Source organism: Macaca nemestrina, chromosome 8 (genome assembly GCF_043159975.1).
Source record: "Macaca nemestrina isolate mMacNem1 chromosome 8, mMacNem.hap1, whole genome shotgun sequence".
Taxonomy (NCBI): Eukaryota; Metazoa; Chordata; class Mammalia; order Primates; family Cercopithecidae; genus Macaca; species Macaca nemestrina.
Genome location: NC_092132.1, coordinates 42,016,186 through 42,032,301, shown reverse-complemented (window position 1 = coordinate 42,032,301; position 16,116 = coordinate 42,016,186). Strand labels below are relative to the sequence as shown.

The window sequence follows — 16,116 nt, the reverse complement described above, 5'->3', positions numbered from 1 at the left end:
TGAGGGAAGGAATATTGTCTGGCTTATTTGCTATATCCTCAGTGCTTGGCGACATACCTGGCAAAGAGCAGGAACTGAGCGACTATTTGTTGTTGAATGACTGAAATTGAGTTCTCTTCTCTCAGAACTCTTACCAGGCTTTGTAAGATATTCCTTACATGTTCTTAATCTATAGCTGTAATTATTTAATGCATTTATCACACAAGCTTGTATGCTCTCAGAGGACAAGAATTATGTTTTATTCATTTGGGAGTACATAGGTTTTTAAATAATGGTGCTGTCTTAAACACCAAATATCAACTGCAGTTCATTTTTTCCATATGGGGACTAATATCAAGATTTCATATGAATTATAGTATAATCCAGAAGTATGAAAAAATACATCACATTTAACTGATAAAGCATTCATCTGCATGTTACAAGATATTACAGTAAATACAACTAAGTACTTATCATTTTCTCTTTACTTTAAAAACAATGCCACTTCCAAAATTTAAAAAAATAGACCTATTTTTAAAGAACTACTTAAAGATGGCTTTGAAAACAATACTGTTTTATTTACAACAAATAGATGGTAGTGCAACAGCACTCGTGGATGTTTATGATAAATAAAAATACTAGTATTCTGGCATCCTTTGGGAACAGGCCCTTTTATATTTATAGACGTCTACAATAACTCATAAAAGTAAAAATCAATAAAGGCTTTTAATTTGTGTTTCAACCTGAATTTGAGAAACCAATGAAAATCATTCATTTGGGATCTAGATCCATATATCTGAAAACTAAAGTATAAAGTTTCTCATTTCCATTCACTTTGTCGACAAACACATGCCAAACATTTCAGCATCTGTAAAAGGTGATTTAGCATTTGTAATAAGTGATTTATAACTATATATGCTAAATAAAGGTTGACACAGCTGGATCCTAGAAGCTCAGACTTTATAAATTTACAATAAAGTATTTATGCCAAAAAACAAGAAATTGATCTAGGATTTTATTTTAAACTATGGAAGTCTCTGGGGAAAAAAATAGCAATGGAATGACAATAGATGTCAGATATTTCTCTGAGAAGTATATAGTTTCTCCATTTTCGCTAGGTAGTGCATCCCAATTGAATTAAAACTAAAGCATATTTACAGTGGATTTTTTCTCACTAAAATTTCCCAATTCTAAAATGGTCTGGATTTGGTCAACACCTTATTCAGTAAATCCTTAATTCACCTTGAGACATACAAAGACATTCTTTTAAGGAGCCATTTTCTTGGTATTGCACGAAGGTTAACTTCAAAGCAATCCAGGCAATTAAGTTCACAAAAAGAAGTACATTCATCTAATCCATTTAGCAAATGTTGCGAATCAGGTTCCACCAATAAAACGCAGAAATCTGTGAAACTCTATACTTCGTGTCAGTTTTAGCACTGTGTTGATGGCAGCCATTTCAGGCAGAGGTACCCAAGTTCCATATATATGGGGAAGGCAAAAAGCAGAAATACATTGCGGAAGACTTAGCAGTTCTCTGGCTTCTGATAACTATAGACCAATTTCGAATATGAGCCACGTTTCTATGCAGAATTCTTCTTTTATGCCTTAAACACAAAAGAGCTTGTTGCTGCCTTGGGCAGATATACTGGAATTGTCCTCTTTTAGCTTACTTTCTCTTTTCTCTAAGGTCAAGTAAAAAATGTGAGACGTTTTCATATACCACAAAGGTAATACAGCAGGCTGGAGTCACTCTAATCAAATTAGGAGCAATTCCCTTGTAAAATCCACCGATGCCTTCTTTCCTTTAGAGGGAAAAACAGATAATGCTTAATTTTCTATAGTGCTAGCTTGAAAACATGAAAGTTTTAACTGACACAAGGCATGGAGCAAGCAGCAGTCAAACCTCACTCTGATTTAAGTTCATGTTTTCAATGTCCTAAAGTAATGTAGTTTATATGGGATTTATAGGGATTTATATTCCTTTTATGGATGGACTGAGGAAGAGAGGGTCGGAACATCTCAAAACTGAACTAAAAAGTCCTTTCAATTAGCTATCTTTCAAATGTTTTTAAACGTATGAACAGGCAGGAGCTTTAATTGAGCTAATGTAGGCATTAAAAAACCTCATAGCTTGGATAAATGCTAGCCAACAGCACATATAAAGCATATATAAATATAAAATACAGCACATATAAAGATAAAACTTTATTCCCTTAATGCCAATAATATGGCCTAGAAATTTGTCATTTAGGTGTTCATTAAATATTTCTTGAATTGAATTAAATTTAAACATCCTAAATGTTCTGCTCTGTTCTTTTAGAATTAAAGGGAAATATGGTGATGTCTGCCTATAATAATTTAATCTCATACTGAAGAACAAATCATCTCTTTCCTATATGGAAACAAGTATTTGCAAAAGTTATGGTGCCAGTAGCAGGTGTGGAGCCTTCTTGAATGTATTAAGCTAGCTTATGACTTCTTATATTCAACACCATTCAGATATTTTATAACACCTAAATTTTATTTTCCAAAACATTTTCACACATTTAATTTGATTCTTATAACAACCTATTAGCCTAGAAAGTCTTATTTTACAAATGAAGAAATTAAGCCTCAGAGAGATTAAGGCCATGGTCACATAAGTAATAATTGGGAAAGCAGGGACCACCATCATGTGTTCACCACAGCAAACTGGCCTTTGCTATAAAACTAGTATCAACAGCATGGTCTAAGATATGCAAGGTACCTTATCAAAACAATTTTTGATATAGCGCATGCTCTCACCTCCATGTCTTTGTGATTACATCTATTACACCACTGTAAAACATGTGTTGATCCTGAAGACGAGCTCTTACGACTTGATATGGGTATGTTGCTGCGACAGCAAATATTTTGGATAGTGCTGCAACAGATATATATTCTACTGTGCTCTAAAATGGCAACACAAAACAGTTTTTTCTTTAGACAGGATTTCTTTTAAAATACAGAAGTAAAAATTATATAGAAAAAACATTTAAATGGATCTTTAAGGGATTCTATTTTTGACATTTGTGTGGCATCAGCCTATAAATATTTAACTATAAATCAGTGGCAGAGCCAGTACTCATTATCACAGCACTACCACCAAGGTAAGCATGACAAAAATTTCTACCTATTAAATACCCATAAAAGGAAATGATATCATTTTTACAAGAATCATCTTACCAACTGGGCTTCTGGTAATCTATTGATATGCTGGTTGTACTTCAACTTCAGCAATTCATACGCCATAAACTGAAGGGCACCGTGTGATGTTCCAAACAGCCCAGGAACAAATCCCTATAAGGGAATGATTTTTAAAAAGCAAAACAACGTATGTTTGAAGAACAATATATTTAAGTAAAATACTTTCTCTTCTCTCTCATTACAGCACTTTAAGCAAATTCATTTAATTTTGCACAAGTCACATTTTTAAAATATTGGGTTAAAAACTTGTAGTAATATAAAGAAACGGGTAGTATTCTCTTCTACTTTATTTTTAAAGGTTTGGATGTTCATATATTAGTTTTTCTTTAAACAGTATACATATAAAGAAGACCCACACTGTCAAGATTTGAGGTGTGAGTGGGAAATTAAATTCTGGAAAGTTAAGAAACTAAAGGTAATAATGGTAAATCAATGAACTGTGCATAGGTATTCTGAAAGAATAAAGCAGAAAGTGATGAAAAGACATAAAATTGAGTAATATATTTACAAAATTCTTGCCCACAGGTCAGTAAAATCCTATAAGCCTTAAAATGATTTTAAAAGCTATTACTCAATTCTTGAAAAACAAACTGAAATTCAACATGTCTAATTTTGATTTTAAACTATGTATGCTTAAAAATTTCTTTATGGGGTAAGCAATAGATGGGAATAGAAGGTAGAAAAGGGGAAAATAAAAAGGAGTTACAAAATCAGAAAACAGATTTGACACTAGGAAGAAATTTTTAAAATATTACAACAGGCAAAAGGTTGGGTTTGCTTTGTGTCATTATTTTTTAATTTATGTAAGATTTGAGATGAATTAAAAAACTCAATAAAATAAGATCCTGTTAGGACTGCTACTGTCTTCTCCAGACTACATTATCCCAGGTTCCCAAGAGACCACAGCTTCCAAGGAATGGAGTAAGGAATGAGTGACCTGGTTGTGTAACTTATCAATTAGATATTTGACAAAGTTTTAGACAGATCTCATGCCCACCAATGTCATGATGATACATCCTATGTTAATGGGGACAAACAGCTTAAAGTACAATTTCAGTATTATTAACTATATTTCGGTTTTCATTAAATTGTTTCTTGCTTAAGTTTGGCTTCTTTTTAGGACTTACTATAGGTCATTCAGAACTAAGACAACAGAGCCAATGGAAATTGCCATTTTCAGTTATTTAAAATATATTGATAATTTGTTACCTTATATAATCCACGCACACCTTCATACTTATATATTTTCACAAGTGTATCAAACATTCCTTTATACTGTCGGTGTGGGGAGTTAATAACAGCATCATACTGTAACATAAGGCGAGTTTTTGTTACCCATAATGGGTTTGTAATGCAGAGGGTCATGGCTCCTAAAATGAGATTTCAATAAGATTATTCAGCATACAGATACTTTCGCACTTATGACAACCCAAATTAAAACCAGTACATTTATGTAAAAAAAAAAAAAAAAAAAAAAAAAAAAGATAATGCACAGGACCATATCTGAAATTGTGAAATGTAGTCTCTGAGGCACAGTCTTAGGGTCAAAGGGTAGACGTCATTTTTGGTAGTCATAAAAAGTTCCTCATGCAGTTAGTGAGAGGTAAATTAAAAGGAAAATGGAAATGTGAAATGCTTTCCTTTGAAGCGTAAGGATAGCAAAAATGTCTTGACTCCTAAACAACGTGGCCTGGTGCAGAGAACAGATGGTAGGCAGATACAGACCTCAGGTGTAGCACATGGTATAATCCGAGAGGAGTTTAAGATAGGCAAAAAGGACCAGGAATCTGGCACCCCAATAATCTGTGCATGTGACACATATATCTACCCCAGCTTTATCACAATCTTTCTCAAATCCAAAGTAACTATGCCTAAAAAATTAAATAATTATGTAATACAGTAAGTCACATTTTACATCCTTTATAGAGTGACAATTTTTAAAAAAATTCATCTGGTTAAGTTTTTCATTTGCCAGGTTTCCTAAGTAGTCCTTTATTCAACAAATATTTGGTCCTGTTATGACTCAGGTTTTTGCTAGTGGCTATCTATTCAAAAATGACTAAGTTAGTTTCTGACTAATCAAACATTAAGAAATCAAGGTATTAAAGTAGGAGTTATAAAGACTTATGGCTCTTACTGTTTTTTTCTTCTGGATAGTATACATAAGTGAGGCGATTAAACAAGGCTACTAAATTGTATAATTTGAAAACTAAAATTATACTTTAAAGAAACACTATACCAAATCATTTTAAACCATTAGGGATTCATAACTTTTCTAAACTTTACCACTCTGTTATAAGTAAAATTCTTGAAATCTGCACAGAGTAATCATAAGAATTTCTTCTAAGAAATTCCATGTAACAGCTGGGCGTGGTGGCTCACGCCTGTAATCCCAACACTTTGGGAGGCCGGAGCGGGCGTATCACAAGGTCAAGAGATCAAGACCATTCTGGCCAACATGGTGAAACCCCATCTCTACTAAAAATACAAAAAATTAGCTGGGCTTGGTGGCGTGTGCCTGTAGTCCCAGCTACTCGGGAGGCTGAGGCAGAAGAATCGCTTGAAACTGGAAGGCAGAGGTTGCGGTGAGCCAAGATAACGCCACTGCACTCTGGCGTGGGCAACAAGAGCAAAACTCCGTCTCAAAAAAAACAAACAAACGAAAAAAGAAATTCCATATAACTGATTTAACACGGTTAGATGGGCATATTTAAACTCAGGTGTTCAAAGAAAAAAAATCAAAAACAGAAACTGAAAATTAAGTTTGGAAGGTGACATTTTTATATTTCACACATTGCCTTACCAGCTTCAGCAGCTGAGACAAGGTATTCTGTTGCCTCTAACCGTTCAGCTCTTCCTTCTGTCTTATATGACTTGATGGCATTGTAACTAAAAGAATTAAATGCAAGCAGTTTAATTTGAACAAGTGTCACAAAGTCCATTTTAAAGTGTTATGTAACTCAACAGCATTACCCCTAAAGCAAAAGTCAATGCATAATGCAACCACAAAATGAGACCTTTTTCAAGAATGAATTTGCTGGAAGTGGTTTGCTGCAAGATTATACCACCCCTCCCTCTCAAATGAATATGGCTAGCAATACAAACGTAAAATATTTTAATCAGACACTCATCAATTAATCTCAAAAGACAGGAAAACTGGGAGGAGGTGAGAGTACAGTAGTGGTACACAGACTGGTCATAAAAGACAAAAGGGACCAAAGAAGGAGTACCTAACAAATATATACTGAGCACCTGTGTTCAGGTACTATCATCAGCTTTCTAATAGACAATAAAAAGATAAACATGTGATGAATTTTTCTTAACAAATTAATAAGGACTATTAAGTGGCACAAAAAATCATAATAAAAGACAACACAGACAATAGAAGAAATTCAGGAATTATGACTGAGATAACAGAAAGCTTTGTGTAGGAGGTAGTATTGAGACAGGCACAGTTTCAACAGGGAAAAAGATGAGCATGGTGAAAAGTAATAAGGGTGGGTGGGAAGACAGGGAAAACTGGCCACACTTGAGTGGTAGACTGAGATTTGCATTTTATTTGGTAGAATATACCCATTAAATGTTTCAGAGTAAGGGAGTCAAATCGGCCTATTTCCTTTAATGCCAATTTCTACTCTTCACTTCGATGACGATCTCAAGTGAACACATTCTTTTTTGCTTTTTGTTTCAGAGACAGAGTCTCATTCTATTACCCAGGCTGGAGTGCAGTGACACAATCATAGCTCACTGTAACCTTGAATTCCTAGGCTCAAGCAGTCCTCCTGCCTCAGCCTCCCAATGAGCTAAGACTACAGGCATGCAGCATCATGATGCCAGACTAATTCTTTTTTAAATTTTTTGAAGAGATGGGGGTCTCACCAAGCAGGTCTTAAACTCCCAGACTCATGTGATCCTCTCACCTTGGCCTCCTAAAGTGCTAGGATTACAGGTGTGAGCCACTGCACCTGGCCCAAGAAATTCTCATTGTGAAAATTTTATATGGCTTGTCCTTAGAAACTGTCTTGGAGAATCTATACAACTCGAATTCATAAAGTATGTGTGTGTGTGTGTATATATATATACATATATATGTCAAGGAGTGTGTGTGTGTATAGTTTCACACACACACACCACTCTAAAGAGAAGAAAAAGAGAAAAAATATTTAAACAATTTTAAGGCTGAATTTTATTTTGCTTTCACTTAAAAGTTACTTTAAGATTGGTTTGGATACTGCCATAAACATATGGGAGATCAAGCAAAATACATGACACAAAGAAGACAAAGGCAAATACACTAGATAGATATTGATGTTTTCCTAACAACGAAACCTATTGAAGCAAAGAAAAGCTTCCTTATTCACGGTTTCAGTTTCACGGATCAGAGGCATGCTCAGAGCAGCGCATGTTCCTGCAATACAGTGTGATGATGCTTTGTGACAACGCTCTTGTTCACTAAATAAGCTGAATGTGCCTGCCACAGGAACTTTCCATGGCTTCTTCAGGAGGCAGGTGACAGTAGTTATTTTAAACGGTGATGACATCTGACTGGTGAAGGAGTAAGGAAAGGAATGAGCTGGGAAGATGATAAGGCAGGTCAAACAAGAAGAAACAATTTGCCTCAAACCCTTTCAGCCATGCACTGGCTTTTGCTTTCTGTTCCCAACAGGGATTTCCTATGGTACGTATTCATATGAGGACCCCAAGGTCTATCCTCTCCTGCTTTTCCACCTTCATCATAAACAAATGTATTTTTGTAAGCCATCTCAAATATTTTGGGAATCTGGCTGAGGATAAACAAGTAATTAATGTTGCTTCAGTATTTATAAATTTTCTGTTTGGGGCACTCTGCAACTAATCTCTGATAAATGGAGAAAATAACATAGTTATTTAAACAATCTTTCTTTATCAAAACTGAATACCAAAGAGGGCTGAAATCTACAGGATTCATTTTGGACAACAGCTGCAGGCTCTTCCAGTCTCTACAACACTTTCCAAAACCACTAATAAATAACAAACCGACTGATTCAACTTTTCCTAATCTAGTGATACTTTGACTCTATTAGAAATGCTCAAGAGTATGTACTGATATGGCCAAAACACCTAATAAAACACCAAAGGGGCCCTACAATTTCATTGCGAATTATCTGGAGTTGGCTGTTTTTCAAATGGCTTTAACTAAAATAAAAAGCTCTCTTAATGTGTATTTAGCTTACAAAAGTAATCAGATAAACATTTCATCTTCCTGAATTCACCCCACAGAAATGGCTTCTGTAAGAGTATTACTCCACCTGTCTTAGCATTTTTCCTATTAAGAACTTTCTTCCAGACCAAATGGCTTATTAGCCATTATCAGAGGCATCTGATAATCAAACTAATCAAACTAATAAGCCACTTTGTTCTTTCTGATCCTTCCAATTCAGAGAAATTGATTAAATGACTCATCTTATTTCATCATGTGACATGTAAAAATCACTAAAAACAAAAATTCCTTTTTTATTTAATATTGTAAAATCTCCCAAATCTACTCACAAGAAAAAGTAGAGTCCCCAGGATAAACCTGCACCCCACACATTTGGGGTTACTCCTTGATAAAGTCCCCGTAGGCCATCAAGTTTCCAAATAGTAGTCAAGCAATGTAAAATTCCATTATATTTCGGTCTCAGTTCCAATCCATCGCTCACTGCATTAAGGGATATACAAAGTCAGGTAAGAACAAAGTTCTAGCTCTGTATCACATATAAACACAGATACTGCACAATCAGTTATATAAGGAGATAAACTTAGAAGAAAAACTTTTTTTAGGTAGGAAAATTATTTTCCAGGCTTATATATTTATTACATATATTTATATAAATACATACATACATATATATTTTTTGCGACAGAGTCCCACTCTATTGCCCAGGCTGGAGTGCAGTGGCACGATCTTGGCTCACTGCAACCTCCACTTCCCAGGTTCAAGCAATCCTCCTGCCTCAGCTCCCCTAGTAGCTGGGATTACAGGTACGCACAACCATGCCCAGCTAATTTTTGTATTTTTTTTTTTTTGGTAGAGACGGGGTTTCACCATGTTGGCCAGCCTGGTCTCAAACCCCAGACCTCAGGTGATCCACCCGCCTCGGTCTTCCAAAGTGCTGGGATTACAGGCGTGAGCCACCATGCCCAGCCCAGGCTTTAATATTTTAAAACTACTACATTCATGAATTTATTCAAGTGTTTATTGGGGGCATACCAAGCATTCAAATAATATTTTAGGAAATATTAGATTAGTTCTTAAATAATCCGAAAGTCTCTTAGGTAACCAGGTGTAGACACCTAGGTTTTGTTTTTGCTCCAAGGTTAAGGATTTGAATGTTAAAAAATATTACTCAAAAAATAAACTAGCTAGGAGCCTCAATTATATCGAGTGCTAGCAAGACCTGAGGAGCGGCAGGAAAGAAAATGCAGAGGATGGGGTAAACTTTTTTTCCTGGAAATTCTTTTTATTCTCCCCACCAACATACGCCAAAATCCAAGTAGAAAGTAGAAAAGTATTTCACTTGAACACATCCAAAATTGAACTAGTTTTCCCCATCCCTTCCGAAGCTGCTCTTAACTCAAGGGTTCCATATAGCTCAACAAACGTTATCATCATCTACATAGACGCCCACGCCAGATACCTGGGGACTATCCATGAACCGTCCTCCCTCCCATCCCTTTTTATCAAATAATGAGTCTTTTTAATTCTATATCACAAATTTCTCTTGCACCTGTCTATGTCTCAGTTCACACTGCCATCATCCTACTTTGAGATGCCATCCGTTTTCAACTAGCATCATCAGCATTTAAAGTAGTCTTCTTGCCAATTTTGTAAAAAATATAACCTAGATTATAAATCTGGCACTTTTTCATTTTGCCTCTCTGTAGGAAACAGAAAGCACATTCAAAATAGGGTAACTCTAGGGCATAAGGGATAGTTAAAAGGACTATTTACAAAGGTATGCGCAGGTTGTAGAAAACCACAAGGAATAATACAGTATCAATTATTTCTTTACTGTTTTGAAAAATCACTTAATTATATGAGTATTAAGTATCTCAGTAATTGGCAACGGCACTCTACATCATACAAACCATTCTACATTATACTATAGTATATCCAAACTTGTAATTTTACTATATATAATTTTGTATACAGCTTTGTTTTCCACTCAAGATTATTTGTGAGCATTCCCCCTTGTTATTCAATAGATTCCCCCAATAAGATTTTAACATATGACATTATGGCTTTCCATCTTATAGATATCCCATAATTTACAGTCATTCCTCCATCTGACATAGGAATTTTTTTTTTTTTTGGCCACTAGAAGAAGTCCTTTAAAGAACATTCTGTACAACAATCTGCATGAACACTTATTATTGCCTTAGAATCAGCTATTAGAAACAGAACTGATATGGGTCAATGGGTATAAACTTAAGTTACAAATACATACTGAACCTGCCTTCCAGAAAGTTTATACAAATTACACCCCACTAGCCATATGAGCATCCCCGGTTCAATGTCGCCTTGCCACTACCTCACTGTGTATAATCCAGCCTGGCAAAGAAGAATCACTATTTACCATTGCCAGGCAAAGGGGGAAAAGTCAATTTCTTTCATCATTAACCTGGCAATGTTATAGCATGAAGGGAGATTACAGTGCATCGGGTTTTGTCAGAAGACCTGGGTTTGATAGGTAACTTCCCTAATTCGCTACATGGTCTTACCCTTTCTGAGCTTCAGCATCCTCACTTATAAAATGGGATAAGTCATGTACCTCACAGGGTTGAGGTTTATATAAGACAACAAGTTTAAAGGCAGGCAGCAGAATGACAGGCTCTTGAGAAATGTTTTCCTGTGTAGTTTATATTCTTTCTGATGCTTCCCCTGGATTCTGTGTGTCTCATTCTTCTGTACAGATGCCTTTTTCTAAGAACTTTCCATTTTCCTCTCAATAATAAACTCACAATACCATTTCTCTCTTGAGGTAAAAAGCAAAACCAACCATAAAAACACTACCTGTTCTTTTCATAGGTATAAACCAATGCTGAATTATAATCTCCCCAACATAAAATTAAAATTGTTTTATAGATGAAATACAGTAAATTTTTTCGGTCTAAATCAGGGGTCCCCAACTCCCGGTACCAATCCATGGCCTGTTGGGAACTGGGTCGCACAGCAGGAGGTGAGCTAGGTGGGCAGAGTACGGGTGAAGCTTCACCTGTACTTACAGCTGCTCCCCATCGCTTGCATTACTGCCTGAACTCTGCCTCCTGTCCGATCAGTGGTGGTATTAGGTTCTTACAGAATCTTGAACCCTACTGTGAACTGCGCATGCAAGGGATCTAGGCTGCACACTCCTTATGCGAATTTATTGCCTGATGATCTGAGGTGGAACAGTTTCATCCTGAAATCATCCATACCTCCTTCACCCTCATTCGTGGAAAAATTGTCTTCCATGAATCAGTCCCTGGTGCCAAAATGGTTGGGGACCACTGGCTTAAATGACCTCATGACTGTTTTAAAAACATTTGCCACTAATGAATTAGCATGTAGATCTAAGTACCTATCAAATAGCTTACAATGGCCTATCATAGCACTAAAAAATGCCAATGGACACAAGCTGAAGATAAAAAGTTTGGTGCACAGAGAGGAGCCAAGACAGGACACTAATTTTAAATTCATTTTCAAAGAAAGACAATATAATGACTTTTTAAAAATTACCATCTAGCACTATCACCCTAACACAACCTGTTTAATTTGTGGGATGTTAGTTTTACCCCTCTTTCCTCTGTGACAGCTCTGTGACAATTAAGAGTTTGTCTCTTTTAATAAAATTAATCTCCCCCCCCACCTGTGCTCTATATTGGTATCTTTAAAATTGCAGATGAATCAAGAAACCAACTGAACAGACAGCTAGTATCTTTTCTTTAAAATCAGACTGGAATTGAAAACAAATATAAATGACATTACAAGTAGTAAGGATAAGTAATGTTTCATGAAACTTGTGTTTCAGTAATGTTTGTGTGTGTATGTGTATGCACTGGATAGCAAAGGTAAAATTTATTTCCTACTAAGTGTTTTGGTCAAAAAAGCTTGTTCTGGATCCTGCTTCTTCAGACAAACCCCCTTAGTTAGATACCTTACTCCTTATCCTCCTGCCTCCATTTCCCAATATCTTCCTTGATTTCAGTTCTTTCCCATTAGTATTTAAACAGACTTAAGTTTCTCCTAAGTATTTCCTCTTTGATCCCAGTGCCTCATCAGTTAAGTGTCTGCAATGAGAAAACCAGCCCCTCCCCCTCCCAATCTCAGCAGGGACTCTCTCATTCCCACTGCAATCTGGTTTGAGCTTCACCAATTACTGCACGCGCTCTAATTAAGAACCTTCAAAGGCACTCTGGAGTACTCTCTTTCTTAAGAACCCCTTAATACACCTGATATTGTGTAAAGCCCTCTCTTCTTACACTATCTTGAATGTCCTCTTGCTTCTTTGCCAATAAATTTCCTGGGCCCCCTTTTCTCTGCCCATCCTTAAATGCTGATTTATAGGCACAATTTCCACCAAACAGGGGTGGTGTCTCAACCATTAAGCGGTTTCAACTGCCAGCCCTGTGCTACTAGTCCTGATCTCTCATTCCTAACATCCTGCCCTACTGAGGGTTGCGGTCTTACTGCCAGTTTCCATTTTTACATGGCATAAAAGATAACGTCAATCTGGCAGCTTAACTTTCTGGAATCATTCTTTATTTTCATCTCTAGCATTTTAATTTACCCTTTAGCTATACCAACTACCCACTCATGGTTTCAAACTAACAGCATATGTTATGGAAACAGACTTTCTGAGCTTGACTCCTAGTTCTAGCAATTACTTTGCAACCCTAAGTCACTTGATTACTCTCTGCCTGAGTTTTTCCATAAGATAGGAAAAACAGTAGAACCTAACTCTAAAAATTATAAAGGATCAAATGAGTTAGTACATATAAAGCTCTTAGAATTATGCCTGACATATTGCAAGCACTCAATAAGTACTAGCTTATTTACGCTACTGGGTTTTGTGATACCACATACTTATACAACTTTACTCTGCACTACTGTCACTGAATTTTACATTAGGTTCCTTAATATTTTGGATGTAGTCATACTCTCTATATTCTTCACAAGAGCTCACACATATCTTTAACTTGCAGATTAGGCTTTTGGGTATTTAAGAAAATTATTATTTTTATATCTCATTCACATTCTTTGTTGGGACTCTCTCATCATTCTTGAGGGTTTAAAATTACATAGTAAAGTTAAAAGGAGCCTGAACAATCATCCAATCCAATCTTTCCACCTAATACAAGAATATCTTCTAACATTTGTCATCCAACTACTATCTGAACCACTTCTGGTCACCATCAATTTCATTTCTGAGCACTACCACGCTGCCAAACCAAAATCTGCTTTCCTGTAATTTCCACTCAACCTGTGTCTGACCTTAGGATCAACCCACAATAAGGCAGCCCCCTTTCCCACATGGAAGTTCTCTAAATATCTTGAGTTTTTTTTCTCTCCTGAGCTAAACTAGTTCCTCCAGTCATTTTTCATATGAAATAATTTCTAATCTTTCTACCACTCTGGACACCTCTGAGTTCCAATTTATACTTGAACTCACAGAAAAATTCCAGGTTTGGTTTAACAGCGCATGCATTCAGAATTAATCCCCATATCCTGTCTTCATTAGATTTTAATTTTATTAAATGAGTTTAATTACAAGGAAGCATAAAAACTACAGTATGTTATTCAGCATTGATGCTGATAATCAATAAATTTTTATTTCTGTTATTTATCTTCTTAAATTTTCCTCCTTTCTATCATCATTTCAGAGCTACACTGTGAGCTTTATTATTACAAAGTCTTGCTTCCACTCCTAGATTTAGGCCTCCAATCCAATCTCAATCCTTTTATCTGTCACCTCAGCCCCACTAGTCTCCCAATACTCTTCCCAATTCATCAAGACTGTTAATCTTCTCAGGTACCAAGAATTCCTTTTCCTCAGGAATGATACGCTTCAAAGCACTATCTAAATTCATCAGGCCAACCACGCTATTCTTCAATGATCACCTCGACTATCACCTCTTCTGCTCCTAGATAAAATGCTACTGAAGAGAGACACTAAGTCATACAGGCCTGCACCTGCAGCCAAGTCTAAAATTCTTGTAATGTTCAAACCATTGTATAACAGGGACTTATAGCGGTAGTATGGTGAGGGGTTAAGTGCCAGAGGGTTCCAGAGTTAGATTACCTGGGTTTAAATCCCAGATCCATCTTTACAAACTTGTGACTTGGGTAAGTTAGTCAATTTCTGTTATCCTCACCTGTATAGCAGGGATCATAAACTCACAGGATTGTTCCTGTGAATAGATTTACAGGATAATAAATGAGATAATGCATCTAAAGCATAGTTCACTGCCTTGCTCCTAGTAAACATTCGATAAAGATTACTTGTCAATAATTATTTGTGCATGCATCATAAAACTTCATGAAATTATATGCCTTTGTGTTTTTTCTAGAGATAATGCTCCATAATTTTCGATGATTTTCCTTCATAGAACGGCTTCTTGCTTCTTCCAGCTGTCAAAATATTAGCCTTTCTATGGGAAACCCCAATCCCCAATCTTCCATTGAACCTTAAAGATACATATGGCCATCAGCATTGTAGAATTTTCTTGACGGTTTATGGGTATTTATATTTTGTATTCGTATTTCTTGATTTTATATTGTCTAGAATTACCTTTTATACGACTAAGTCTAACGACTCCAATTAAATTCTAAGTTCCCTGAAGGCAAGAACTTTATTAGATACTTCTGTAGCCCACACAGCAGTCTACAGACATTAAGAGAATATAAATTAAGAGAACTGAATTACCTAATGCTAAGATAAACAACTTCTGTAGATTTAATTCTCAAGGCAGAACTTAACTTGTAACAACTTTATTTGGAAACTATTTTCTGCAATTTCAGTTATCAAAGATCATCTCTGAAACTCTTTTTCCAGACTTCAGTGTCGAGTTTAACTTCTAAAATGCTTTATTTCAACATACTCAATTCATCTAATACACTTAAAATAGTATTTCGATTCTAGCAACCTATTCTTTCACAGGACCTTGTACCATTCTATAACCGCCAAAAAACAAACATTCAAGAGAATTCTATTCCAAATCTCCCAACCATTCGCTGAAGATTACGTCCTATCCCAATACCAGTCGAGCTGCCAAACCACGTGGGTATGCTAAGATTTCAAAGTTCCTCCAAGAGTGAATGATTTGCACGTGTGAGGACTAAACCTTAAAATGTGACCATCTCTTCTTTATTTTACAAATCAGGCTTTGAATCCCATCTTCTCTGCCAAAGAGGATGTTTTTTCTCAGACTTCTCTACATACACGCCCCCTCCCTTAGTCTTGAGGAGCGTGGAAGATCGATCGCAGGCCGACCCATCTACAAAGCAAGCACCATTTCCTCAAATCTAGTTCAGGTGAGCCAAGGCGGACAGCACCCCCTTCACCGCTCCTCCTCCTCCTAGAACGGAAAAGGCGGAGGAGATTCAGGCCTCCTTTTGAATCTTTACCACCCAGTTCGGGATGACAGTAAGAGGATGCAGCCCGGTGTCTGGGCGGGCTCTTACCGGCGAAGCGGATTTTCACGAGGTCGAGCGGGTGCAGCGCAAGGTTGGATAAGACGCCGCCGCTCACGCCCGCTACCAGATTCTCATACCGGACGTGGCGGAATACCGTGCTCCACGCCGACGACCCGGACGCCGAATGGCCCTGGCCCGTCATAGGCTCGGGGCCCACCGACACCACGGCGCCCAGGGCCGCGGAGGTGGGACGCGATGCAGTGGCCGCCACC

At 36.7% G+C, this 16,116-nt stretch overlaps 1 protein-coding gene across 2 annotated transcripts in view; it reads right to left on the bottom strand.

The window, feature by feature from the left end:
- Positions 1-1,434: 1,434 nt before the first annotated feature.
- Positions 1,435-16,116, bottom strand: part of LOC105476008 (solute carrier family 25 member 32) — a 46,788-nt gene continuing 32,106 nt past the window's right edge. Inside the window, exons 1-7 of one of the 2 annotated variants that reach the window (XM_011731579.2) lie at positions 15,893-16,046; positions 8,737-8,887; positions 6,011-6,096; positions 4,417-4,577; positions 3,187-3,300; positions 2,767-2,912; positions 1,435-1,784 (exon numbers count right to left, since the gene is read on the bottom strand). In XM_011731579.2, coding sequence (XP_011729881.1) covers positions 1,649-1,784; positions 2,767-2,912; positions 3,187-3,300; positions 4,417-4,577; positions 6,011-6,096; positions 8,737-8,887; positions 15,893-16,046 — 948 coding nt within the window. In that variant the 3' untranslated portion in view covers positions 1,435-1,648. Of the gene's footprint in view, positions 1,785-2,766; positions 2,913-3,186; positions 3,301-4,416; positions 4,578-6,010; positions 6,097-8,736; positions 8,888-15,892; positions 16,047-16,116 lie in introns of those variants that run through there. The other variant, XM_011731577.3, reaches the window with a different exon arrangement.